Here is a 27,588-nt window from a genome sequence, read left to right as displayed (position 1 = left end):
CTTTTCTGGTGCTGATTCCCAGGTGGGTGGGCTTGTTTACGTTCTAGGACCCTGTGGGTCTCTCCAGTAAATTCTCCTGTGAGTCTGGGAGTGTTTCCTGCTACCACACAACATCAACAGGTATTTTCAATCAGAGGTTTGAGGTTTTATTTCTCCACACTGGAACCCTGGATTGCGTGGCTTGTCTCACTTCCCAGTTGTTCCTCCAAGTTTATCTGTACATGAATGTGGAACTACCTGGTCCTCAATCCACTGCCTTGCTGGGTCCTCCAGCTGCAGCCTTGCCATAAGTCCTCTCTGCTTGGCTGCGCATCTCTGCCCCTTCTGTGGTCTGGATGAATGTTTCTTCTTTAACTCCTTGGTTGTTGGACTTCCATACAGTTCAATTTTCTGTCATTTCTGGTTGGTTTTTTGTTTTTAAATTTGTTGTTGTCTTTCTTTGGTTGTGCAAGAAGGCAGTATGTCTACTTATGGCTCCATCTTTTCCAGAAGTCACCAAACCATTATTAGATGAAATGTTAAGGGACTTATTTAAGAAAAAGATAGAAACTACAAAAAATAAAATGGTGAAAATTACAAATCTATGAACGGTTAAATCTAAAAAAACAAATTAAGCAAACAAGAATAGAGACAAAATCATAAATATGAAGGGCATTCAAGGGTTGCCAAGTAGGAGTGGGATGTGTGGGAATGAGTAAAGAGGTGAAGGGATTAAGAAGTACATTAGGTACTTACAGAATAGCCATGGGGATGTAAGGTATAGTATAGGAAATGGAATGGACAAAGAAATTATATGGATGAGCTGTGGACATAATCAGTGAAGGGGGGATTGTCTGAGGGAGTGCAGGATGCTGGATGGAGGGGGAGAATCAGTACAAATGTAATAGCATTATCAATAACATATTAAAATAAGAAAAGTTTTAAGTGCATGGAGATACTCTAATTTCATCTCACACTACATCATAAAAACTTGATACATGTGTCTTTTATAGAAACATATGATGTATTATAAAAAATAAAAGTACCCCAGCATAGCTAAATGTAGAGAGTTGCAGGAAAGAGTGCATAGGTAATACTTTCCAGTTCTGAGGTAGTTTGAAATTGCAGAGACAACAGGCTTACCTGCAGATATCTAAGAACGCAATGTGGATGATTTGTACTTAATGTCACTTAAAAATAAAGTAAATGTTCTGGCTGAAATAACACTGAAATCACAGTTTTTCTCTTTGATATTGAAATTATTAAAATTTTACCTCATATGAGAAATTTATCACTTATTAAGGATTTTTGTCAGAAACATGTCAAAATTTTTTGCCCAGAAAATTCTTCTATCACAACTCCATGCATTCTACTTTTTAAAAATATTTTCAGAAGTTCATCACAGACCATCAACCCCTTCAAAGATTCAATGCTTTTGATATGGCATAAATGCAAGCAGATCTTATTTTTCTCAGCATTACTAAAATCACAATAAATATTAGCTACTAAAATAAAGACATAATGAGACTAGAAATAACTCATATAGAGCTATTATGTGAATATTGTATATAAACTGCATCTATAATGACTTTGGAGAACTCATTTAAAGTGTAAGGGTGGTTGCAGATGATCAGATAAATACTTTTTATTGGTTCATATTGAACATCTTTTATTGTGCTATACATGTGGGACACAGTGGTAAAACACCATGAGGACAAAGAGTACCTGCCCTTCACTGGAGCTATCAGATTATTCCTTTTAGAAACTTATACTAACACTGTTGAATACATAAATTTAATTTCTAAAGAAAAGAAATATACCAATAGTTACACTAAAAAGTTAAATACAAGAGCACTTGGGTTTTTCTGTTTATTCTTTATAGTGTGCTGAATTTCTGACCTTGCATTATAAGAGTACTCTGCATTATTGAAGTGGATATCATTTTTCTTTCTTTCTTTCTTTCTTTTTTTTTTTGCTTAAGCTATTTCAAATCTGTCTCCCTTAACTACTATTACTTGAAATATCAATAATACATAGAAAGAGTACTGGTAATTCTCAATTTATAAATTCTATTAGTGATATATAGATGTATTTAGAAAAATATGTTGTAAAGAAAAGTGTGTGTGTGTGTGTTTAGTATTTTAGATAATGGCTAAATGACATTTTAGCTCTAAAGTTCTGCTTAACTGGTATAAAATATTTATTTGATTTTTATTTTATGTTTGAGAAACTAGAATAAGGGAGGGGGATAAATTTCTAAAAGCTACACAAACCCAAACTGTGTGATACATACTCATGACAGTAGTGACAAACATAGAGATATTGAAATGACATTTTTTTGCAGCATGGTGACACACCACAGCCAATGAGGTAGGAAGAAGCCCAAATCATCTGTAAATATAAAGAAAAAATTTTATTAATACTTTTATACTTTCCTAAATTATTATAATATGAATACTGTTATCTATGATTGAAAATAAACACCCTTGCTGTTAGGTTACTTTGAGTACAGCTTATAAGGAAGTAACAATAACAGCAATATTTCCATGTGTCTAGTTAACACACATACATATCACACTCAGTGGCCACCATTGATGGTGGCTCACTCCCTTTCTCCCAAGTCTATATGGAAAATCAGATAACATGATGAAAGTGGCTTGGTGATTATAGAAAAATCAAACCATGGGAGAAACTTTACTTAAGCATCAGTGAGTAGGCATAGTGCAGAGTAGTGAGTTGGAAGAACAACTCAGGTTCAAATTTTTATCTCTACCTCTTCCCGGTGGGATGATATCTACCATGATGTTACAGCTTTGTAGGACAATGTCCTTGTAATTAGGAAATACATGTTGATATATCAAAAATTAAGTGTCATGACATCACTAATTTACTTTCAAAGGGTTCAGAACAAGTGGGTATTTTTATAGAAATATAAACAAATTTGACAAAATGTGAAGAATTTATTAATATAAGTAGGAATAGTATTTATTATACCTTTAGTGAATATGTTTTGTGCATTTCAAATGCTTTGAAATAAAAAGCTGGGCAAAAAAGAGTGATGGGAGAAAGATGATGGATTAGGAAGTTCCAAACCCTTATTTTCTCATGGATATAGTAAAACTAACTACTACAGTTTGGCTAAATTAGCTTTATAGAAGCTGTGGAAAGCTGTCAAAGATTTAGAGCAACCAAGTGAACACCAAATCAAGAAAAAGCCACAGTTAAAATGGTAGAAAAAATTTCAATAACTTTTTACTCTTCCTTGACATACTGCTTCCCTGCTTACTGCAACATGATTGGAAGGAGATGCTCTAGATTCTGTTTCCCTACTTGGGCTGGAGGAAGTAGGGAGGACTTTATTTGTAATGATCTAACCTCCCATGCACTACCCCAAGGAATATTCCTGTTTGCCTAATTTAGACTTCAAGTGATAGTCTGTGGCATAGTTCAGATCTCAGGCTAGGAAAAGCCATGAGAAACAGGGGGTTTAGCTCATTAAAGCTGAAGAGGAAGGACAAGCCTACTGACACCCAGGGCAAGGGACTATGTGTCATAAAATACTACAGAACATCTAAAGTGCCAAGAAGAAGGTGGGATGATAAATTGTGGAAAATAAAGACATCTAAAAGCCCCTATGCATTTGGGGGAATTTAAAAGAAAAATCTGAGACATATTTTTGGAAAGAAACTTGCTCAGAAAAATAACATAAAATGGCCTTTAAATTTTAGCATGGACTCATGCCCGGTCTCAAAATATGCCCTGCTAGTTAATCGAGGTCTTTCCTAGCAGTTGGAAAAGACTGGGAGGTGTTGCTGTTTTTGTTCAAATACCCTATTTTCAACAACAAAAAAATCACATGGTATCTAAAGAAACAGAAAAACATGTCCCATTAAAAGGAACACAACAAATCATGGAAACCATCCCTCAATATACACAGGCATTAGACTTACTACCCAAAGACTTTAAGACAACTGTCTTAAATATGCTTAAAGAACTAAAAACAAAACATACAGACAAGAAACTAAACTAAGTCAGGGAAACACTATAGAAACAAACTGAGAATGTCAATAAAAATTAAAATTATTTAAAAAACAGAATCAAACAGAAATTCTGGAGTTGCAATAACTAAGTTCAAAAATTTACTAAAAGTGATGAGTAACAGATTTAAACAGGCAGAAGAAAACATCAACCAACTACAAGACAGGTCATCTGAAATTATCTACCTGACTAGCACAAAGATTAAGGAATGAGGAAAACTCAACAGATCATAGGGTCTTTGTGGGACACCATTAAGTACACCAGTATATATATTCTGGAAGTCAAAAAAGATAATATAGAATAAAAGTAGTAGAGAGATTATTTGAAAAAATTGTTGTTCAATATTTCCCAAATTTATGGCAATACATGGGTCTACAAATCCAAGAAGCTCAGAGATCTCTAAGTAGAATACAACCAAAACTAACATACATTACATTCAAACTGTCAAAAACTAAATATTAAAAAAAAAACCTTGAAAGTAGAAAAAAATAAAGTGACACATCATGTATAGGAAGCTCCAGCAAAATGATTAGAGGATTTCTCAGTAGAAAACTTTCAGTACAGAAGACAATGAGGTGACATATTTAAAGTTCTGAAAAAAAATAGTGAACCAAGAAGCATATATCTTGCAAAAGTGCCATTCAAAAATGAGGGAGAAATTAAGATATCCTCAGCAAAACAAAATATGAAGAAATTCATTGCCACTAGATCTGCCCCACCAAAAATTCTGAAAGCAATCTGTCAAGTGAAATAAAAAGAAACTAGACAGTAATTTGAAGACAGAAAAATACAATGATCCTTAGTAACATAAATATTTGGTGAAATATAAAAATGAAGATCATTATTATTTTGTTTTGTAGTGGCATTTTTCATTTTTACAGGATTTATGGGATAAATGCATAAAAATAACAATAACTATCTTAATAGGTGCAGTGTAAGAAAATAATTTGTTAACAGTTACATAAGCAAGGTGCTGGAGCTGTAAATGAATAGTTTTTATATACCATTGATTAAAAGTTTAACACAGATTATTATAATTTTAGAATATTACGTATAACCTATGTTGTAACCAAATAAATAATATCTATAGTATACACGCAAAAGAAAAAGAGAAGGGAATCAATATGTACCACTACAAAAAGTCCACTAAAACAACAAGCAAATAAAAGAGGTAGTAGTAGAGAAAGTAAGGGACAGAAAAGCAGAAAATAATTTCCAAAATGATAAAATACATATAAAAAAACACTCCAGCCAACAGCAAGGGAATATACTTTCTGTCAAGTGAACATGGAAAAGTCTCCAGGATAGACTATATGTTAGGCTACAAAACAAGTCTCAATACATTTAAAGTTTAAAATATAATGTAGTGCTGAAAATACTATCCTGAGCAACTAGACAAGAACGATAAATATACTGCAATATGGAAAGGAGAGAGTAAAATTATCTGTTTATAGATTACATAATCTTATATGTATAAAACTGACAATACCACAAAAATTATTAGAACTGGTAAAAATAAAGCAAAGCTACAGAGTACAAAATTGGCACACAAAAATCAATTGTGTTTCTATAGATTTGTGATAAACAACCTCAAAAAATTAAGAAAATAATTCCATTTAAAATAGCATCAAATATAATAAAATACATGGGTGGGCAAGATTGATAATAATAAATAATACAATAATTAATGAATAAACAACACAAGAATACAACTGTAGACCTACTTTTTCTCATCCCTGTAGAAATGAACCTAACTAAGCAGGTGGAAGAGCTGTGCACTGAGAACCAGAAAACATAACTGGTAGTCAGACTAAAGTAATGAGAAAGATATCCAATGTTCACGGGCTGGAAGATGTCATATTTTTAACAGGTTAATATTACTCTAAGCATTCTACAGATTTAATGCAATCTCCATCAGAATCCCAATATAGTTTTTTTCAAGCAAAACATTCTAAAGTTTGTATGAAACTACAAGGGACCCCAAAGAGACAATCTTGTAAAAGCAGAACAAAGTTGTAGCTCATACACTTCCAGATTCAAAACATTGCTACAAAGCTACAGCAATAAAACTGTTTCTGGTGTAATGATAGATATATAAACCTCTGAAATGAAATGAAGAGCTCAGAAATAAACCCTTACATACATGGTTAAATGATTTTCAACCCTTGTGACAAGACCATTCATTCAATGCGGGGAGAAAGCCTTACTGCAAATAATGTTGGGGAAACAAACATCTACATGGAAACAGATAAAGTTGGATGCTACTTTACACCATATAAAGAATTAACTGGAAGTAGATCAAAGGCCTAAACAGAAGAGTGGAAACTATAAAAGTTTTAGAAGGAAACATAAGGAAAGAACTTCATGGTATGAAATTTAGCAATTTCTTGATATAACACCAAAAACAAAGGCAAAACAAAAAGAGAGATAAATTGAACTTTATCAAAATTTAAAACTCTTTTGAGTAAATAGGACACTACCGTCAGAGTAAAAAGTCAGTCTGTGCAATAGAAATTTGTATTTGCAAAATATATACCTGATAAAGGGGAAATATCTTATATAAGTAAACAACAAAGAAAAACAATCTGATTAAATAATGAGCAAAGGACTTGAACAGACATTCCTCCAAAGAAGATATACAACATGGTAGAAGGAAGGGGAAGGGACTAGTCGAAAAATATGCATGAATGACCCATGGACATGGACAACAGTGTGGGGATTGACTGTAGGAGTGGGGGGTACACTGGGTGGAGGAGGGCAAAGGGGGAAAAATTGGCACGACTCTAATAAAACAACAATGAAAACATTCTTAAAAGAAGATATACAAATGACTGATAAGGACAGGAAAAGGTGACCAATATCACTAATCATTAGAGAGATGCAAATCAATACCACAATGAAATACCACTTCACACTTATCATATTTTGTATAATCAAAACAAATAAAAAGAGCACTAACAAAAAAAATCAAATATAAGAAGTGTGTGTGTGTTATGTATTGAATGTTTATGTGCCCTCAAAATTCATATTCTGAAGCTTTAATCAAGCAGTGTGGCTCTATTTGGAGAAGTCTCTAAGGAATTAAGTTAAATGAGGTTATAAGGCTGGGGCTAGGATATAATAGGATTAGTGGCCTTCTAGGAAAAGGCGCCACAGCTCAACCCCATCTCCAGGTATGCACAGAAGAAAGACCATCTAACCACATAGTGAGAAGATGGCCATGTATAAGCCAGGATGAGAGCTCTCACAAAAAGTGACTATACTCCAGATGTTCACCGACTTGTAGCCTCTAGAACTGTGAACGAATAAATTTATATTGTTTAATCTACCTAGCTTGTGATATCTCGCTATGGCACCATACAGTGTAGATGTGAACAAATTGGAAATTTCCTTGCTGTTGTGAATGTAAAACAGTACAGCTGCTGTGGAAGATGGTGGAAGATACTTCTGTGAGTCCCTCAAATAATTAAACATAGAATTACCCTATGTTCCAGACTTTTTACATCTGGGTACCTACCCAAAATAATTGAAACAGGATATGAACAGATATTTGTACACCAATGTTTATAGCAACATTATTCTCAATAGTCAGAAGGTAGAAAACACCTAAGTATGTCATTGGTGGTTGAATGGATAAACAACAGGTGGCACATACATATGATGAATTTTTTCAGCCTTACAAAAGAATAATATTCTAACACATGCTACAACATGGATGAACATTGATTGAGGATATTATGGTAAATGAAATAAGGCAGATGTAAAAAGACAAGTCTTGTATGATTCAATTCATAGAGACAGAAAGTAGACTGGTGGTTGCCAGAGAATAGGGAAAGGGAAGAAGGGGAAATTATCCTGTAATGCGTATGAAGTTTTAGTTTGGGAAGATGAGAAGTTCTGGAGAAGGGTGGTGGTGATATTTGAATGTAGTTAATATCAGTGGACACTAATGGTACATAATTTAAAAGTGGCTACAATGACAACTTTTACAATATATATAAATATTTTACCACAATATTAATAAAATGGAAAAACGGGGATTCTCTGTATAAGTTTTACTCATTTTCATTCTTTACAAACAATTTATAAATGGCATTGATAGTTTATGATTTTTTAAATCCCAGAAAATCAAATATGTAAAGAAGGAAACATCCTCTCCAAGTCATCTATGAAGGGAACCACATTTCCTTGTGCTGCAAATTATAAGAGGAACTCAATGAGTTTAGTATAAGTTTGCAGAAAGATGGGTAGAATGATTTTCCTTAGTTCTCAGTCATCTGTGTTTTGCACATGATCATAGTCACTTAAGCAATATGGATATTTGCTGGTTCCCGAGTTACCTGAGTGTAATGATCACTTTTATCGTCGGACACTGGTGACCAAAGGCCATAATGAAAATCTTGAGACTCATTGTACCAGGTTCCAATGACATCGAGCCATGATATAGCATCAGTCGCCAAATACTTATTTTCTCCACAAAAAGTATCTGAAAGGAGGGAGAAGGGCTGGGTCATACTCTAAAAATTTGAAAATACTTTACAAGGATGATTTCCTTACTTGTACTTTATAAATATTATACTGGTCATTCAAGCAATGACTTTTAAGAGGGGGTAAACTCAGTTGTATCACTGCTGGCAGTCTTCTTCCTCACTGATGAATAAATGTCTGCTGCTCAGGTTTGGTGAGAAGCTGATAGTACAAGATGATGTGCAAAGCTTGGAAATGAAATCAACCAACATTTCAGTCTTGCCATTTAGCCGATGAAGAAAAGTGAAATCAGTCAGAGAAGATGATGACTTGTAACAGAGCTCATGGTTTGAAAACAGCTACACAGTGGTATTAATAATGTCAGGTCTTTGAAATAAACACTCGCTCATTCAGCCATCCTGTTTGTGACGTGAGCTCTTAAGCAAACATGGTGTTCAGGAGTGATGTGCATTTCTCTGGGAAAGAAAGACTCATTGCTAATTCACTGCTCAACAATATTGGGCAAAGATGCCCAATTATCAACAAATATAAAGGTTTTATTATTATTTAAAAATATTTTGTAATAAACTGTATCTCATAAATATTCATCTCTACTTGAGTAGGAAGTAGTATTGGCTTTCCAGGAAACTAATAGTGACCCACTTATTACATATGCCATGAGATGGAGTCATGTTTGAGCCTCTAAAATTGTTCTTCTGGAAAGCTCAGTAGAGTTGACTATAACTCCTCAACTGTGTTAGTGTTCCAAAGCTTAAGTTGTGGCAATTTTGTGGGCAGCCGAAATAACATAGAGCGGAAACTTCTAGCTATCTAACTGTATGTAATAGTCATCATTGTATAATTCAACTATTCTGTAACACTGAGAGTTTTGATTCTTTCCTTTTGATGATTAGAATATGGAATTTGAAAAAAACTGAATATCCAAATTAAAAAAAAATAATGAGACTGTAGTGGGCCAAAATTCACTGTCATTTGTGGAGCAAATGTAAATATGGATGACCTGAATTAAACTACTCTTTCTAGGTTACTTAATAACCTAGGTTACTTAATAACCAGGTCTGGAGGACTTGTGAATACACAGGGGAGTCGTATAAAAATACACCTACATGCAATTCGCCTTCTGACTGCATTGCTCTTTGCCGAGTCACATTTCTTTGACAATAGTCTGGCATTTTGGGCAGCTTCTTCACTCCAACTCTACAGTGGAAGAGTAAAATGTTATACAAACACGTGATCTTAACATTTTCTTTTTTTAAAATAATTTTTAAAAAATTATTTATTTAGTTTTAGAGAGAGGGGAAGAGAAGGAAAAACAGAAGGAGAGAAACATCAATATGTGGTTGCCTCTCGTACACCCCTACTGGAGACCTGGCCAACCCAGGCCTGTGCCCTGACCAGGAATTAAAATGGTGACCCTTTGGTTCCCAGGCTGGCACTCAATCCACCGAGCCACACTAGCCAGAGCTTAACATTTCCATAATAAAATTTCAGTTTATCAATTTTAAAAATCCAAAGTTAGAAATATCCTCAATTTAAGTAATTTAAGACAATGTAAATAATTATACTAATTTAAATAGCTTAATGGAAACACGTGAGGATAGATAAAAAGGAAGATATATCTTCTAATTCATTGTTTTAGCTTTTTTGAATTTACAAAATCAAAATTTGGTAATAGAGCTCAGATATAGCTTCTCTCTTAGAAGTATTAAAGAGGTTAAGTAAATACTTCCAGTAAAAGATACCAAAGTTAGAAATCCCTTCCCTCAGTTATTGGTACATATTATTTAATCTTTTTGAATCTCAGTTTCTTCAGCTGTAACCTATAATTCTACCCAATTGTTTATTCAAAAATTTTATATGATAACTAATGCAATTATGATATGACACATCATATGTTACATGTCTAATAAATAATTGATGACTGTGATTAGAAGCAGATATAGTGTCACACACCTCCATATAAAATTGTGAGTAATAATACAAATGATAGCTAATACTACATGCCAGGATCTGTTACCAATTTTGTATGACTATTCCTTCATCTTTACTCACAGCAGTCCTACAAGGGAAGTCCTATGGTTATTCCCATTTGCCAATGAGAAAATTAAGGTACAGAAATGTCGCATTATTCTCTAAGACAAAACAACAAATACATGGTAAAAAGAGAATTAGAATCTAGGGTGCTCTGGCTCCAGAATGTGTGCTCTTAATTCTCAGTGTGTGACAGTTGTGCTGAGCTGTAACATTTTGTTTGGTTTATCTCTGAATAAAATGAAATGCGGAACGTCTATGTCACAAGTTATGGGACTCTGTGACAAACATTCTCCCAAATACCATTTCCCTCTCACACTGTGTTATGATCATTAAAAAAAATGCTCAGATATATGCACGCAGCACATTATCAACCAAAGTTGCGGAGTTGGTGTTTTACTATAAGATTTTACATAAGTCATTTAGCTACTCTTTATAATAATTTTTGGATGACACCCTAAAACAGATTGACAATATTTATCCTGGCTTCAATGTTTAGCTATTATATGCATATGCTGCCATCATATTTGTTTCTTAGAACTATACCTCAAGTTAATGAATTTTGGAAACTGGGAGATGAATTAATTCATTAACCTGAGATCAGAGGAAAAACATGGTTTTGTTGAGTTTGTTTCATTCGAGAGAAGATTTTAGTAGTGAACATATCTTACTGAAGAAGTAGAGAGAACATAACACATCCCATTAGGACATGAGATCTCCTGTCAGTGGGAACGACATCAATCACACTCAGTAGTACAAACTCTTGCCTATAATGGCCAGGTTACCAAATGCTTAGGACTGGAACTTATCTGGCTAACTTACAGCTGATTGCTTGTCACACATACTATGATGCACTCCCCAGGTCCCTTTCTCAGCTGAGGCACTTATTTCCTCTTAAGCTGGGAGTCCTGCCCACAGACAACTCTACTACTGCCTGTCCTCCCTAACATTGTCCTTTTTCATGAGCATAACCCCTTCTCTGGGCAGCCATATCCAACAGTGAGTCCATGTGAATGCCAGGTCATCTCCCTCCAACTCAGGACAACTCAGAATGGTCATCCTAGTTGCACAGTTTCCCACAGGAGTAACTGAGACCTCTGTTGGGCCTGCATCCTCCATATATCCAATGCTGTTCTTCTCTCTACCTTTACGTAGGCCTAAATCTGGAGACTGTTTCCCAATAAACATCCTGTGTGCTAATTTCCATCTCAGATTCTGCTTATGTTGCGTATAAATTACCTGCAACATTCATTATACAGAGTTTGTTGTTCAGACCTCTTTGAGGAAGCTCTCTCAGACATGTCTTCTGATTTATGTTGATAAGATACCCTGTTTTTATGATATATCCCTGATTGAAATCACAAGTGAGAGTTTATAGTTATTGCATCAAAGCTACGAATTCTGCCTTGAACAAGGGGTTCTATTTAATTGATTTTTAACCCAATTGTCTATGGCCAAACCACGCTGAACATGCCTGATCTCATTTGATGTCAGAAGTTTTTAACCCAATACATAGAAACTTCTTTTTTTTTTTTTAAATACCTCTCTGGCAATTGTGACAGACTTTACAGCCCTATAGTAATGCTGTAATTTTCTTTCTATCCACATCCTATGCATTGTTTATGGAAGAACTCAATTCTCATAGTCCCTTTAAAATATTACTCAGTTTTATAGGTTTGCTTCACTTACCATCTTGTTGCTCTCTCATACTTTTGTAAATTAGCACTTGAATAAATCCATTTTTATGCTCTAATGTTTCCATTGTATAAACCTTTAGTCCACAATAGTGAAATTCTGAAATCAGAGCCTATAATTTCCACTTACTCTATAACTTCTTCAATATTGCCAGCTACACTTATTTGCTCATCTAGAAACCAGGGAGTTTAGACCATGTTTGTCCTAAGGGAAGTAAATTGAGAGCAGGTGCCTGGAGCTGGTCATTTGCATTTGTATCTGTACTGATCCAGTACTCATGACTGGAGAAGCTACTTAATCTCTCAGAGGTTCAGATTAATCACCTGTAAAATAGAAATGATAGTATGTAATCACAGAACTATCGTATTAAATGAATTAATAGGATAGGTTTCAGAAGAGTGACTGTCAATAGTAAGCACAATATACGCATCAGATGCAGCACTCACAATGTGACAATGCTGGGAAGGGCCTTCAATTTTTATTGTTTTGTTCAAATAACACTTTGGATTCTAAGATGACCAACAGATACATTTTTGAAATCATTTATCTATTCACTTGTTTCTTCCACTTTGTCACTTAACACGAGGAAACTGTCACTTAGAATCATCCTCCAGAGTCTGCACTAGTCCTTGCTACTTTAGGCCAGTCCAGGGTTCGAGGAACCAGGATAAGATTCCTGAAAAATCTGAATGATACTTCTGTGAGATAATAAATGCAATACCAATCACCTGAGAATTCCCTAAATTTGTTTTGTTTTATAGCACCTAATCTGCTCACCCATCAGGTTTGTAACAGAAATATAATTTCTCTCTCCTTTTATGAGATGCAAGGGAGCTGGAAAATAGATTTGTTGATATCTGTTTACCTGGCAGCCTCACCTGGCTTAGAACCTGGACATCTTTATTCTCAGAAGAATGTCTTAGCCTCTGGGCTGTTGCCTAAGAAAAACAGCTATAAGATGCCTCAATGACTTGTTAAACAAGGTGTGCTCTACAGAGGATACTGACTGGCAGCATCAGCATTGGCAGGAGCTTGGCCTGGTCTCCACCCCAGACCTCCTGAATCAGGAGCTCAGAGAGGGGGCCCCAGGAACCTGGCTGCCCCCAGTTTTTCGGATGCTTCTGGAGCACACTCAGGCTTGAGAAGCACTGTCCTAGGGCACACTGTGAATGAAGCCAGCCTGCCTGGGTTGAGATTGTTGCTTTGGCATTTACTCACTGCACAATTTTGAGAAATTTATCTCTTCTGGGCCTCTGTTTCTTCTGCTGCTATGCCAGAGGTTTGCTTGTGAAGACCAAGCTTCTAGTATATTGAAAGTAAATAGAACTTTATAAAAACTCAGTAAACACCATTACTGTTATCGTCATTGTTGTTACTACTGTTTGAATAATCTTACCATTTTCAACATGTTGCTGGCTTCCGGATTTACTAGTTTCCTGGCGGTATTGTGTAGATTAACAATTTGTTGTTGAACAGCTGGCAAGTGAGTAAGGAGATCGCTATATGGAACCGTGGCTGGTTTTACCTGTTACCAGAAAATTAATTAGTCTTTCTTCTTCAAAGTGTAATTTGTCAGGCACATTATATTACTTTGCAGACCTATATACAATTTTAATTTATAATTTACATGGAATAAATAATGCTGAAGAGTATTTTAAAATTTGTTATTGCTATATGTTAGTTTCCACTTCACCAGTCCTGGATTTGAGGATTTCCATATGTCTGTCTGACATCGTACAAGTCTATAGAGTAGTGCAATATTCTGTGATGGGCCTTTTGAAATTTGTAATTGGTGCTTTGGACCAGGTTGAAGCAGTTGTTATTGGGCTGCATGAACCACAGTGGGTTGTCTCGGTGGCATACCTTTAACTGACTGACTTCACTTCCTTGGCTCATTGCCCACCACACCACCAAGTATTCTCTTTGGTTCCCAGATAAACCACTTACACTTGGATTTCTGTTTAAAGGTTGGCATCTAGGAGAACCTAATGTAAGAGATTCATTACAAGTACAAAGATTCAATTCTCTTTAACTCAGATTGTACATCTTTGTCTAATTTGTATGAAAAAAACATTGTTTACATCTATAAGTATAAAATGGGATTCAAATCAGTTATAATCTACAATTTACATGAACAAAAAGTGTGTTTACCTTTTATCCTACAACTCACTAAGAAGAAAAATAACTCCTTAATATCTTAGGTTAACATTAATTGCCATAAAGAGCAGCTTTTCTGTGTTTGATATATCACATATAATTCACATCCTTAAAATAGTGATATAACTTATATAGTATGATTTGAGTGATATCTATTTATTTCTCAATTCCCATGGGACTATGAATATAATTTCTGAATAGGTAGGATCCAGTGTCCCACCTTCTTCAAATATAGAAGTCGTTAATGTCCTTTATTTTCTAACACCAGTTTTGGGGTATAGAGGAAAGACATAAATATGGAAATTCAGAAGACCTACATAGAGGCTGTTCCATGAGGACATTATTTTCTCAAAAACACACTATTTTGGGGGGCTGGGATGGGAGAAATAGACAAAAACTGTACTTGAAAAATAACTAAATAAAATTAAAAAAACAAAACACACTATTTTGGTGCTATTTTCCATTCATACTGCAGGTGGCTCTGGTCTAGGCTAGAGGAGAGGTTGGTGATGCATGAGCATCCTCTTCTCATTACCAGATTACAACTCTCCTGGCTCCTCTGGAAAACCCTTCTCTGGTAAAACTAACAGCACTTAGCACTACCTCCTGCTCCCTGAATATTTACTCTCCTATAACAAGTTTTTCCTGTCATTTCCTCTTATTCACAGACATTGGGTGTCCTGAAACAAATTCATTTGGTCCACCTAATGACTTAGTCCACTCGAGGGACTTGGCATCCACATAGATTATTCTAGCTGATGTGTCAGGCCTGTGAACTCTTCCTCTGTTAAGCCTGTTTTTACAAGCCTCTTCAGTTCTCCACCTCCAACGGTCACAGTCTGTATGGCACAATCATTCCTAGTGACCATAGCTCCCTACCTAACCACTGGCCAAGAATTCCACTGTCTGACCATGATTCCCTGTTCTTCCCAGTTGCTAAGTACAGGCATTCTATTAGCCATCAAGCTCAGTCTTTATTTTCTCTATTTTCCCTTTCATGTCTTCTCATTCTTTTCTACCCATGTGCCCTCATTTCAACAACTGTCTTGCTAAAAGAATGAATCTTTTGCCTGTCCTTCCCCCTAGAGGAATACCCCACCTTTGGATGGGACCAAAAATTTCCCTGCCTGGATTAAGTCAGCTGAGTATTGGCCAAAAGATATCAGAACAGGACTAATACTGGTACCACCCATTATCAAAATGTCTGATCTCAAATTATTCTTTAATTCTGCTCATCAGTTCTACTCACTCACCTGCTTACATCACATTGTCTCTCTCCACAGTGTTACCGCAGAACCTATGCACTCCAACCCAGTAACACCTGCTTCTCCAAATACGTCTCATGTTCTTCAGTGAAGAGAAGCTATCAGAGGACAGCTGCTCCAGCTTCTCTCCAGACTGCAGCTAAATCTTTTGTGGTACTGTGGAACAGGTTACACTTTCTTGTGTGTTTTTTAAACTATTTTATTGAAGTATAGTTGAGATGTAAAATGCTGTACATGCTGAATATATACACATCTCAGTGAGTTTGAGATCAATACACACTCAGAAGGCCATCACCACCATCAAGAGCATAAACATATCCATCACCTCCTAATTATTTTTCCCACCCTCACTATTATAACTATCACTGTTATTTTGTGTGAAGGTAGAAACACTTAGCGTAAGATCTGCCCTCTTGGCAAATTTAAAACAGGATATACACATGTGAAATAATTAAACCAAAACCCTTATTTTACATAGTACATAGATATCAACTCAGAATGGTTTAAAGACTTAAATGTAAGATATGAAATTATAAAAGTCCTGGCCAAAAACACAGGTAAAGTGCTGCTATTGGTCTTGGCAAGCACATACTATCAACACCAGAAATGTTCAAACCTGTAGAGAATTTATATGAGTTTATTTGAGCCAAACTGATGACGACTGTAGGTAAGCAAAACCTCAATGGATTGAGAAAATGCTCTGGAGAAGGGCAGTAATGCACCTTATTTTATTCATTACAATCAAAAGAGGATGCATAAGTGAGTTATGTGGTCTGTGGGTGATAAATTAGGGAGGTGGGAGAAAGCAAAGCAGGGAAACTTCTGGAATTGGGCAAAAAGTAAAGAGGTAGACACATACTTCTTTTACACAGGAGGGTATAAGAAAGTAGACAGTTAACAATGAACACAGTAACAGTAACAATGAGGGGATTTGTGGTCTCCCTCTGGCGAGGTGCCTGTGGTTGCAGGGGTCCCGAAAAAGGAAATCTGACATTTCAAAGGTGTGTTATCAGAGATGCAAAAAGACAACAGAGAGGCGGTACTGAGGTAAAGATGGACTTTTGTCCGTGTCTAGCCTTGGACATGACTATTTGCCATGGCCTGTTTTTAGAACATTTTGAATTTGAGACCATCCTTTGTGGTTACTTTAGGTCTCTGGGTTTGCAGGGCTGCCACGCAGCACCCCCAACCCAAGCCTGTCAGGTTGAGTATGTGGCCCCTGTGGTTCAGAAGACAATAAAAGCAAAAACTGACCAACAGGATTATATCAAACTAAAAAGTTTCTGCCCAGCAAAAGTAATAACAAAATGAAAAAGGCAATTTACAAAAAGGAAGAGAATAGCGCAAACCATATATATCATAAGGGGTTAATATCCAAAATATATAAGGGGCTCAACAACCCAATAGCACAAAAATAGCCCTGTTAAAATTACTACAAGGACATGAACAAACATTTCTCCAAAGAAGAAACAGCAGTGGCCAATAGGTACATGAAAAAGTTCTTACCCTCGCTATTTACCAGAGAAAAGCAAATCACAATAGAATATTATCAAATATTTCTTTGAATGGCAATTATTAAAAATCAAAAGATTTCAAATGTTGGCCATGATGTGAAAAAAGATAACCCTATATTATACAGTTAGTGAAAATGCAAAGTGGTACAGCCATTATGAAAATTTGTCTCGGGTTCCTCAAAGAAGTAAAAACAGGTCATTCTTTCAAAAGCACATTTCACAACCTGTGTTTTTTAGTCCATTCTTTTCCACCTTTCCCCAAATCTCCTATTACTCATTATCTTTCCATTTTATCTGCAAACCACTTTTTTGGTCCGTCTTACTGGCATTTATTCAAGATGATGATGCTTGCATCTTAAAATAAATAAACAAAACTCTTGAATTATCTCACCTCCCCATTCAATCATTGTCCTTTCTCTTTACTTTCTCTTCCTATCAAAATTCCTGAAAAGGTTGCCAGCACTGGTTGCCTATAATTCCCAGCTGTTTAAGTAACATAGTCTTACATCCAACCTCTCCTCACTTATTCTACTGAAGCAGTGGGTTTGTATCCGTGGTGCTAGGCCCCCTCCCCAACTTCCCTCTCTTCCCACTAGGCTTTAGACCATGTCTAGAGAAATTGTTGGTGGTCACACTGCATGAGGGAGACAACTCTGCCGTCTTGTGGAGAGAGGTTAGTAATTCTGCTCAATATCTTACAAAACCACAAACAGCTCCAAGTCACCAACAAACTCAAATGGTAAATTCAATATATTCTTTAAACATCTTCATCCTACTTGGTCTATTGGCAGCTATGTCCTTTGACTAAGCCGTCAGTGTAGAAATAGTCTTTTTTCTTAGTGTCAGGGATGACACATTCTCTTCATCTTTCTCCCACTCTCATAGTCCTCTTCCTTCACCTGGACTGACTGTGGCTATAGCCTGGCCTTCTACTGGCCTCCCAGACTTAGTATGTGCCTCATCATCTCTACACCCTCCCTCTCACTGCCCTATCCAGTCCCTTATGGTCTGCTCTCCACTCATCCACCAGAGTAAACATCGCAAAGTACAGACACAGTGGAGTCACCTTTCTGTTAAAAGTCTTTAACAGTTTATAAGTCTTAGAAAGAACCAAATCTTTAACTGAGTTGAAAAAGACCCTGCTGACTTCCCAAGCTCTATTTAAGACATGTCCCCCTCCTTCTCTCTGCTGTAGTCTCCAATGTGCTGGTTTCCACATTCTCAGAATATTTGCTGAAGCCTGTCCCTCTGTTTTTATGCCCTTTCAGCTTGCTCTACCAAGCCCTGTCTATATACCCTTTAGAGCTGAGGCACCATGTCCTAATCACCAGAGTAATCACTAATTGCACTGAACAAGATCAAACCAGCTTAGTTACCTCCTTGCCACTTCCCACACTTTTTATTCAAAGACCACATTCTATAGCATTTACCAGGTTCTCATGGAAAACTTTATATCTCAGTAAAAAAAAAATCTGTCCAATTAGATGCCTAGTATCCCAGTAAAATTTAACATTGAAGAGAATTTTAAAATAACATTCAGGCCTGGCAATCAGTCTATTTACTTTCTATCTGGAGTTTTAAAATGGAAAGTATTACCCGCTTTGGTGGGGGTACAAATTGAAACAGTTTATTATTTACTTTAACTGAGATTCCTGTGTTTGAAGGACTCTATCTGTATCATATTCATTTAAAATTCTTAAGCCTTAATTTTCTCAACAAATTGTCTATCAAATCACATGTAAATGTTCCAATAACTATGTGTCTATAGAATACAGACATATCATTTTATCAGCTCCTTCAACCCTTTCACATTTTTTCTCTGTATTCTTGGAGAGTATTGGATATCGGTATGTGATACTGATTCCTTCTTTCACATGTCACCTGGGCCAGGCTGTCTCCAAGAACTTGGGCTAAGTGGCCTATACCAGTGCAATATTAACTAGGTCTTAAAGCAAATGTAGTTTGTTTGCTGTCTTCTTTCCCCTGCCTCCAAAACCCCCACACTCCAGAATGGTTGCTATGCTTCAGCTTAGGTTTTCCTTACTGTGAAGTGTGGAGATCCCCCTTCTATGTTGGGGCACTAAATAGGCAGAGAACCAGAGGGGCGGGAGGAGGAATCTGGGAGTGACATGATCTAAACCAACACCCCAGTAGTTTAATGCATATGGATTTGCTTTTGTTTATAACATTTAGTACCTTCTGTGTCTGACTTATCTTGTTGGGGACAGACACGGAAGGTGTGGGGACCACACTCTGTGTGGTTTTGGAGGTTGTAGGCCCCTTAGAGCAAGCTCTGAAAGGGGCTGGTAAGGCTCCCTGGAAAGCCAGGTCATAATGCAGGTGGCAGGCATGACTCAGCTCTAACACAAAGGGTCCTGTGGGAATCAGTCCTGAAATGCACATTTTTTTTTCTTTAAAGCCAGCTCTGTTCAATGATAAGCCCTGTCAGTATAACCCAGATGTTTGAGCACAAGGGGTAAGGAATGAAACTCCCTACTTCACAATACATGCCTTTACAACCACCTGTGGTCTGCATGTCTTGCAGACCCCAGCCTGAAAAGGTTCCTGTGTTTCTTCAATTGTTATCTATAGATAGCTTTAGTTTTTTATAACTATAGACTTGTTGGACATTGATTGACAAATTACGCACGTGTTCTGTATCCCCCTGCACTTCCCAACCCTAATAACAACCGTGTTGGAGAAGGGCTCTGGGCATTCCCCACTAGAGGGAATCACCACCCCTTTTCCCGCAACAAGATTGAGTCTTGAACCACTCTTTCTTTATTCTCATCTGCGTCGGCCTGGGGAAACTTGCCAGCCTAAGTTCCCCTCATTATCGAGTTTATAAAAATATTTTTAAAAAACACTTTCTATACCAAAGCTATTGACTTCAGGTTATAATAAAAATATTTTAGGAAATATTAAAAAGTGTTATATTTTCTTTACATTGTTGAGGTATTTAGAGGTACATTAATGGGTGAGCACAACATATTTGAGACTTATTTCTTATTATATACCTTTGAGTGTTTTGTTTGTTTCTGATTGTTGAAGTTCTTGTTTTTAATAAGTGGTGAGATTCTGGCCTTATATATTCACTCCATTGCTAATAGCTTCTTATAGAATACTTCTGTCCTTAATTTTGGCACCATTCATTTTATATTTATTTTTGATGTGTTAAAATCTTGTTATAGTTATAAATCAGACAGCCAAGTTTGAATATTAATGAAACACTTACCTTTTCTGAGTAAACAGAACAAGACAGTGTTTGTTTTCCCCCATTTAGTCATGGACAATACATGGATGAATTATAGATAAGTAATTCTTGCTCTACATTCTGTTTCGTTTCTTTTTTAAAAAATTATTCAGAAGACTATAATAAGCACGAGCGCACAGAACCAAATTACTGAAGGTTACTGTTGGGCTCTGCCGCATCCTAGTTACCTAACCTTGGCTATGGGACTTAAGCAGTCTCTGTAATATGAGACTAAGCCTAGCACGGACTGGCGTAACAGGGCAATGGTGAGAACTGGGTGAGTAATAGACAGAATCCTCACAACCGTGCCTGTAATAAGGCGAGTCTTCTACAAGGCTAGCTCTTATTTCTTCCAAGAAGTAATTATGAAATGCAGAAGCCTCATAATACTCTTACGATTAAAACAGGCAGAAAGCCAGCAACAGCCGCCAAAAATAAGAAGCGTTTCATTGTCATTCCTGGAAAGAAAAGTAACATAATTTTAGATTACTGTCAACTTTTGAGATAAAGTTTTGTAATAAGACATTTTAAAAACCACTTTTACATATATTTGCATTTTTCTGTGAAAAGAAACCAGCAGGATCAGAATAAGGTTTAATATATTAGTCATTGGGATCAAGAGGGGAAAAAAGAACTGTGATTGGAGGAATAAGAGACTTAATGTCTTCATCTCTGGAACTGTTAAATATGTTACATTTATAACAAGAGAGAATTAAGGTAGCGATGGAATTAAAATTGCTAATCAGCTGACTTTAAAATAGGGAGATTGTCCTGGGTTATCTGTGTGAGCTCAACGTAATCACAAAAGGGCTTGAATGTGAAAGAGGAAGGTAATGTCAGTGATGAATCATGAGAAAGACTTGACCAGCCACTGCCGAGTTTGAAGCTAGAGAAGGGATCGTGCACACCAAAGAATGAGTGCAACCTCCGGAAGTAGGAAAAGGAGTGGACATAGAATCCCCTTGGGCTCTCCATGCTGATCATGATTTTAGCCCAGTGAGACCCACTGGGACCTCTGACCTCCAGAACTGTACACTAACAAATTTGTGTTAAGTTTATAGTAAACACTAAGTTTATAGTAATTTCTTATAGTAGCATCAGAAAAATAACATCAAAACATGAAAAGATTAGATTTGAGTTCTCTATTCCCCAAAGAGAAGAGGTGTGATCTTGGTATGAGTAAGTTATGTTGATTTGGAGACATTTTATAACATCTGATCATTCTGCTAAGAACGGCTGTCTTTGGGAGTCAGGAAAAACAGTTAATATAGCCTCTCCTTTATTTCTATTCAGTAGAGGTTGCTTTAAGATATTAATAAGTTATAGATTATTAGAGATTTATTTATCTCTAGAGGGGTAGAGAAGGAGAGAGGGAGAGAAATATCAATGTATGGTTGCCTCTCGTGTGTCCCCTGTTGGGAACTGGCCTGCAACCCAGGTATGTGCCCTGACGGAATCGAACCGCAATTTCTTAGTTTGCAGGCCCATGCTCAATCCATTGAGCTACACCAGCCGGGTCTCTCCTCTATTATTCTTTAGCCAACTTTTTCCTTTCTCTTCCTCTCTCTTCCCCTCCAAAATGTCACATACCCTTAAACCCCCAAATTTATAATAATATTGTGACATAGATAATGAAATAGGCACCTTATTCTCTTGCTTAACCCTCAAAAACTCCAGTAAGACATAATTTTTTCCTGAGTTAGTTAAAGAAAAAATGAAATAAAAAAGCCTTACTGAAATGTAGTAGGTTAATATATGTAAACATTGATATTTGTTATCTCACTATTTATACAATTATATAAAGCTACAATTACATATGTATATATACACACATTCATATGAGTATATATTCACTCCTGTGTTATTATATGTTAGGCCCCACTATGAGGCTGGCTGGAACTTCTGAGGGAAAACTTTTTGGGTTGGTGTGAATGCTCATTATCTTAAATATTATGATGTTTTCACAGATATACATTAACATGTACCTTGATTATACCTCAAAAAAGCTATTAAAGAGTTTTAAGTCACACCCCAAAATTTGCTTATTTCATATTAATCAAACCATTGGCACTGACAATTTAGAATTTATCTCTTAAGTCCTTTTTTATCCTATGACAACTTCAATACTCAGATTTACTCATCGACACAATTTCTACAAAATATTGTTTGTTATTTTTCCCAGAATTATTATGAACATTATTTGGGTAATGTGAATGACTTTTAATTTACATAATAAAAATCTGGCTAAAGTTTGATTTTAGGCTGTTCACATTTTTATCTATAAGTAATGTCATGAATACATTGTTTACATGAGGCTCAAATACCCACTAGAGCAACTGAGTCGAATCATGAAGATAAAGGTTGATACTTGGGTATCAGAAGTACATTAAACATTTGGGAATGAGGATTGAATTCAAGTAATTATGAAGGTGTCAGAACTCTTGGCTCAGAACTCTTATGAAAGTACAGCTCATTTGGACTCTGGGAGAGCCCTCAGAGATTGTCACAAGGTGGGACTCTGGGGTGGACAACGACAGGGAACAGAGCTTGTGGCAACCAGCAAATCCTGCAGAAATAACCAAGGTGCAGACATGGAAATTAGAACTGGAGAGCAGGATTTAGAGGTTGAATAGCAGTCATGCGGGTAGAAAAATAAGTGGTCCCAGGGTACAGACTGTGGGGACCCAGACTGAGGCTTATTCACTGGAGGATTAAGACAGGATTTGTCCAGAACCGAGACCATGGCCAAGCCTCCGGGATAGTCTAAATGATTCTCCATTACCTGAAGGACTGCGCATGTAGGAATTAAGTAGGTCATGTTAACCTAAAAATCATAGTTGCTTATTTTGAGGTAAAGGAAGCTTTTCTGAACAAGCAGCATTACAGAAGCAGCAGTGGTATCACCTCACTGACTCTACTGCCAGCCCTCACTTCACCTACTCTGTACACAGTAGGCAATTTTAGGCCCAAGCTCTCAAAATATTTTCAGACAATAATACCAGAAACTTGATACATGATTTAAATGTACTTTTATGTTTTATATTGTATTATTATTAACTTATAAACAGAACATGGACATTTGTAAGATATATTTAGTACAAGGAAAGATCAAACATGAGAAAAAAACTGAGGAGAATTGAGTACTGCCTTTTGGCATGCCCTTGCTATGTGTTCTGATGCATTAAATCGCTGGACCATGACTGTCTCAGAAAGCACGTACATGAAGAACAGCCCCTCCCAGGTCTCGGCCAAGGAATTCGTAAGAATGGACACTACAAGGAAAATGCTCTCCACCTTTTTATCTTCTTTGTCTCAAGGAATTTGTCAATTAAAAATGACTAAGTTATATTTAGTAAAGTACATAAATCTTAAGCATACAGATTGATAAATTTGTAAACATAAATATGTGTATGTGTGTGTGTAACCACCACCAACAGCAATATGTGTGATGGTGTCAGCACTCAAGGACACCCTGTTCTCCCTTCCAGTCAGTAACTCTCAAGAATAAAAACCATTCTGATTTCTGTAACTAGGGGTTAGTTTTATCAGTTTTGAAGCTTCATATAATTAAAATATATATTTTTAGTACCTAACCTATTCCACCTGAGGTTAGACTTATGATACTCAACCAGGTTGCATGTGAGGTTTATTTTTGTTAATAGCTATGTAGTATTCTACTGTGTGCACACAATATAATTTACCTCCTCATTCTATTATTGAACATTTTAAGTTTAGAACTCTGTGAATAAAACTTCCATGAACATTCTATGTAAGTCTTTTTGTCCATTTTGCTATTCACTTTTTTAAAAATACACATAGGAGTAGAATCATTGGGTCATATGGTATACATATGTTTTGCTTTAGTGGGTACTGTAAAATATTTTTTCAAGGAGTTATAAAAGTAAATATATTTTTCTCCCACTAGCTTCATGTCCTCACCTATATGTGGTGTACTGTCTTTTTTCTCTTTAAAAAATTATTTTATTCATTATATTTATGTAATTATATATACACATATATATCTCAAAGCTTTAATTTGTATTTGTCTAATGACTAATGATACTGAATACATTTCTATAAGTTTATCAGCCACTTTGTTACCATCTTTTGTGAAGTTTGTCAACTCTTTTGCCCACTGCTGTAATTAGCTTGACTGTATCTTATTGGTTTGCAGGAATTATCTACATGTTTTTGATATTAGATATTTCTCAAATGTATATATTGCAAATATCACCTCTTAGTCTGTGGCTTATTTCTTGAACTCTTTTAATTGTATCTTTGGTTAAACCAAAGTTCTGAGTTTAAATATGTCCAGTTTATCTTTCTTCCTGGTGAACAGTCTTGCTGTACATGCTTGCATATGTGTGTCCATCCCATTGCCAAAAATTCCTGTCATCCCAAAGTCACCAATCATAAAGTTATTTTCTTCTAGAAGCTTGATTCAACATAGATGAAATTTTGGAAATGAACAAAGCTAGATACTTATACTATCAGGTACCAAGACTTACTGTAATGCTGTAAGTAATTAAGACAGAGTACTAGTGGCACAAGTGTAGCCAATGTGATATAATAGAATGCAGAAACAGATCCCTGTATATAGCTGCCTGATTTATGACAATCCATGAAATGCCTAGCAACTCTCCAAGGTAAGATTTGGAAATATCCTACCCTCAGTTTTAAAAAAGACAGGGTCACTGTCTGTTTGAGTATGAGTCTGCTTGTTTGGGAAGAGTCATACAGTTCATGAAATAGAAGATGCCTATCTTCATACTTTAAGATCTATATAACTCCATGGTAATCTGCTTAGCTACAAGGAGTTCATGAGAATGGTCTGAATAAGTAACAGTACTTCTTAATTAAACAGTATGTTCAAGTTTATTAATCCCTGTATTAAGAGCATGGAAACATGTAACACTTAAATGATAATGGATAAGACTGCACATATCTCTTAGTTAATATAATAATGATGCTATTAAGTAGTCATGTATTATTAATCTCACTTTTCAAAAAAGTAAACTGACACACAAAGATATTGTATAACTTACCCAAGTTGACATAGTTTGTAAAACTCAGAGTCGCGATGAGAACCAGATATATGGTATACAGTGTGCTCTTGCTTTTGAACAACACTTCACGGGAAGCTTTGCTCTCTGAGGAAGTCAGTGCAATGAACGTGCTTGTAAGAGAGCCAGGAATTTATAACAGACAAAGGGCCTGGGGTCACGGTAATCAGAACAAATCTAGAGCTTGTGATGATTACAAATCATGATTGTGTACGCATTTCTGGTTTATGGTTCAGGCAATGTCTTCAATGAACCTCATCACTCTTAAATGTCCACATTTGGAACAAGATGCAAAGGTTAGCTGCACAATTCAGTGGAGCCACAATCAGATAGCAAAAGGTCTGAAAAAAAACTGACCCCATGGTCCAGAGGAGAGAGGCAATCTATCAGCTTTATTACGTGCAGGGATGCATTTATTCAATAAATATTTATCGCAGCATTAATATGGACCATGCTCTCTTCTATGCACTGAGGATCCATAGAATAACCAAACATATTAGCAAACAAACAATCTCATGAAGTTTGCAATTCAATACCTGGCATATAGTGCACACAGTGCATTTATGGAAATGACACTACAAATACCAGATACTCTGAGGTTTGGGGAATAAAAAGATAAAGAGTCCATTTTCCTAAGGAACTTTCTGTTCCATAGAAAAACTATCTGCAAAATAGCAATTTGTCCAAAAGTAATGTGGAACCAACTAACTGCCTTGAAAAGTCTGAAAATATTAAAATAATTTTATATTCAATAGTAAACACTAAATACTCCAGATGTCATTTGTGCTACATAACAAAAAATAAATAGAACTTTTTAAAAATGACATTGTCCTCCAGACAGAAATCATATACGAGAATAGAAAAATCACTCTAAAATTAGATATAATCATTTTTTTGCTTATTATTCTGGAAACATGGAATATGTCTGGATATATTAGCATATAGCCATTTATATATGAACATATGGCCATTTATATATGAGTGTATCACCAGTTATATTGAAGTCTCTGTATCTTTTTCTTTTTTTCCATTTTGCATAATACCTTTGTTCTTTGAAAGAAAGAAGATATTGTTATTTAATGAAAATTCTCCCATGTCTTTCCGGGGAAAGGTCAACTTAATATCTACAAGGGAACAAAGCAAAATAAGATGAAGAGTGTACACTCATGAACGCTTGTGTGTTGTGTTGTTTTGCTCAGGTAGAGGATGTGAAATTAAAAAAAATAACAGAAAGATTGGAGGCCCTTGAGACGGAGTTTTCTGGCCTTGCCAAAGAGTTCTTAATGAATGCCAGGAAGACAGTCTGTGGGGTGGGAGTACTAAATGTCATTTAAAAACTGCTCACTGATCGCCATAAGAATTCTGTTGTTGTTGGAAGGAGAGAGTACAAAGCTGGGAGCCTGCCAAAGCTCATCTGTAAATCATGTAACATTTTGCAGAAAGAGAATTTTGTATGATCTCTGAATGAAAACTCACAAATTACCAAACAACTTATTTTTCTCTCCCACCTTGTAAAAAGAAAGCTGGAGAAGAATTCTGTTACCTCATCAAACTAGTGTGGTTTATATATTGGAAATGTATGATTTGTCATTTATGCTTGCCACACTGCTGTTTATCAAGAAGAGTGTTGATTCAACACCAAGTCAAGTGTTTGTGGAAACTTAATTGCTTTGGTTCTATCTGTTGGTCCTGTCAATTCCTGGCATTGCTCTACCCAACACAATGCTGTCTGTATTTATATCATTGATGTTTTCTTATAGAGTTCCTATCCAGCCTCAAATATGGTTTTTAAAAAAATCGGGAAGTGTTTGAAAGCAAAAAATAACTTGATTTGCATGTGAGCCCAAGCATGGATGCCAGTTGGCTGCTTCTGTTCACATCTCTCTTATTTTCATACATTGTTCTTTTTTATGTTTAAGGTTCTTAGCATAGTAAGAAGTAATCTGAATGGCTTTTTTCCCCCTAAAGCCAAAAACCAAGACACATTGGTCTAACATATGATATAACAACATGATAGAATGTTTTTGATTGGAACTATCCCAGAAAACCCTTGGGTGATAGCTGAAGAATAATGTGCTCATAAGCATATCATGTTTGTTAAAATA

The 27,588-nt window shown here is 36.0% G+C and overlaps 1 protein-coding gene across 2 annotated transcripts in view; it reads right to left on the bottom strand.

Annotated features, from left to right (window-relative positions):
• CRISP1 (cysteine rich secretory protein 1) overlaps window positions 1-25,572 on the bottom strand; it is a 33,193-nt gene extending 7,621 nt beyond the window's left edge. The window contains exons 1-6 of one of the 2 annotated variants that reach the window (XM_053668318.1): window positions 25,466-25,572; window positions 20,817-20,878; window positions 13,628-13,756; window positions 9,612-9,702; window positions 8,358-8,503; window positions 2,273-2,370 (exon numbers count right to left, since the gene is read on the bottom strand). In XM_053668318.1, the coding sequence (XP_053524293.1) occupies window positions 2,273-2,370; window positions 8,358-8,503; window positions 9,612-9,702; window positions 13,628-13,756; window positions 20,817-20,876 (524 nt within the window). In that variant the 5' untranslated portion in view covers window positions 20,877-20,878; window positions 25,466-25,572. The remainder of the gene's footprint in view (window positions 1-2,272; window positions 2,371-8,357; window positions 8,504-9,611; window positions 9,703-13,627; window positions 13,757-20,816; window positions 20,879-25,465) is intronic. The other variant, XM_053668317.1, reaches the window with a different exon arrangement.
• Window positions 25,573-27,588: the final 2,016 nt, after the last annotated feature.

Source organism: Artibeus jamaicensis, unplaced genomic scaffold (genome assembly GCF_021234435.1).
Source record: "Artibeus jamaicensis isolate MK-2021 breed Jamaican fruit bat unplaced genomic scaffold, CSHL_Jam_final contig_484, whole genome shotgun sequence".
Taxonomy (NCBI): Eukaryota; Metazoa; Chordata; class Mammalia; order Chiroptera; family Phyllostomidae; genus Artibeus; species Artibeus jamaicensis.
Note: the sequence above shows the minus strand (reverse complement) of the source record. Positions and strands in the feature narration are given on the sequence as shown.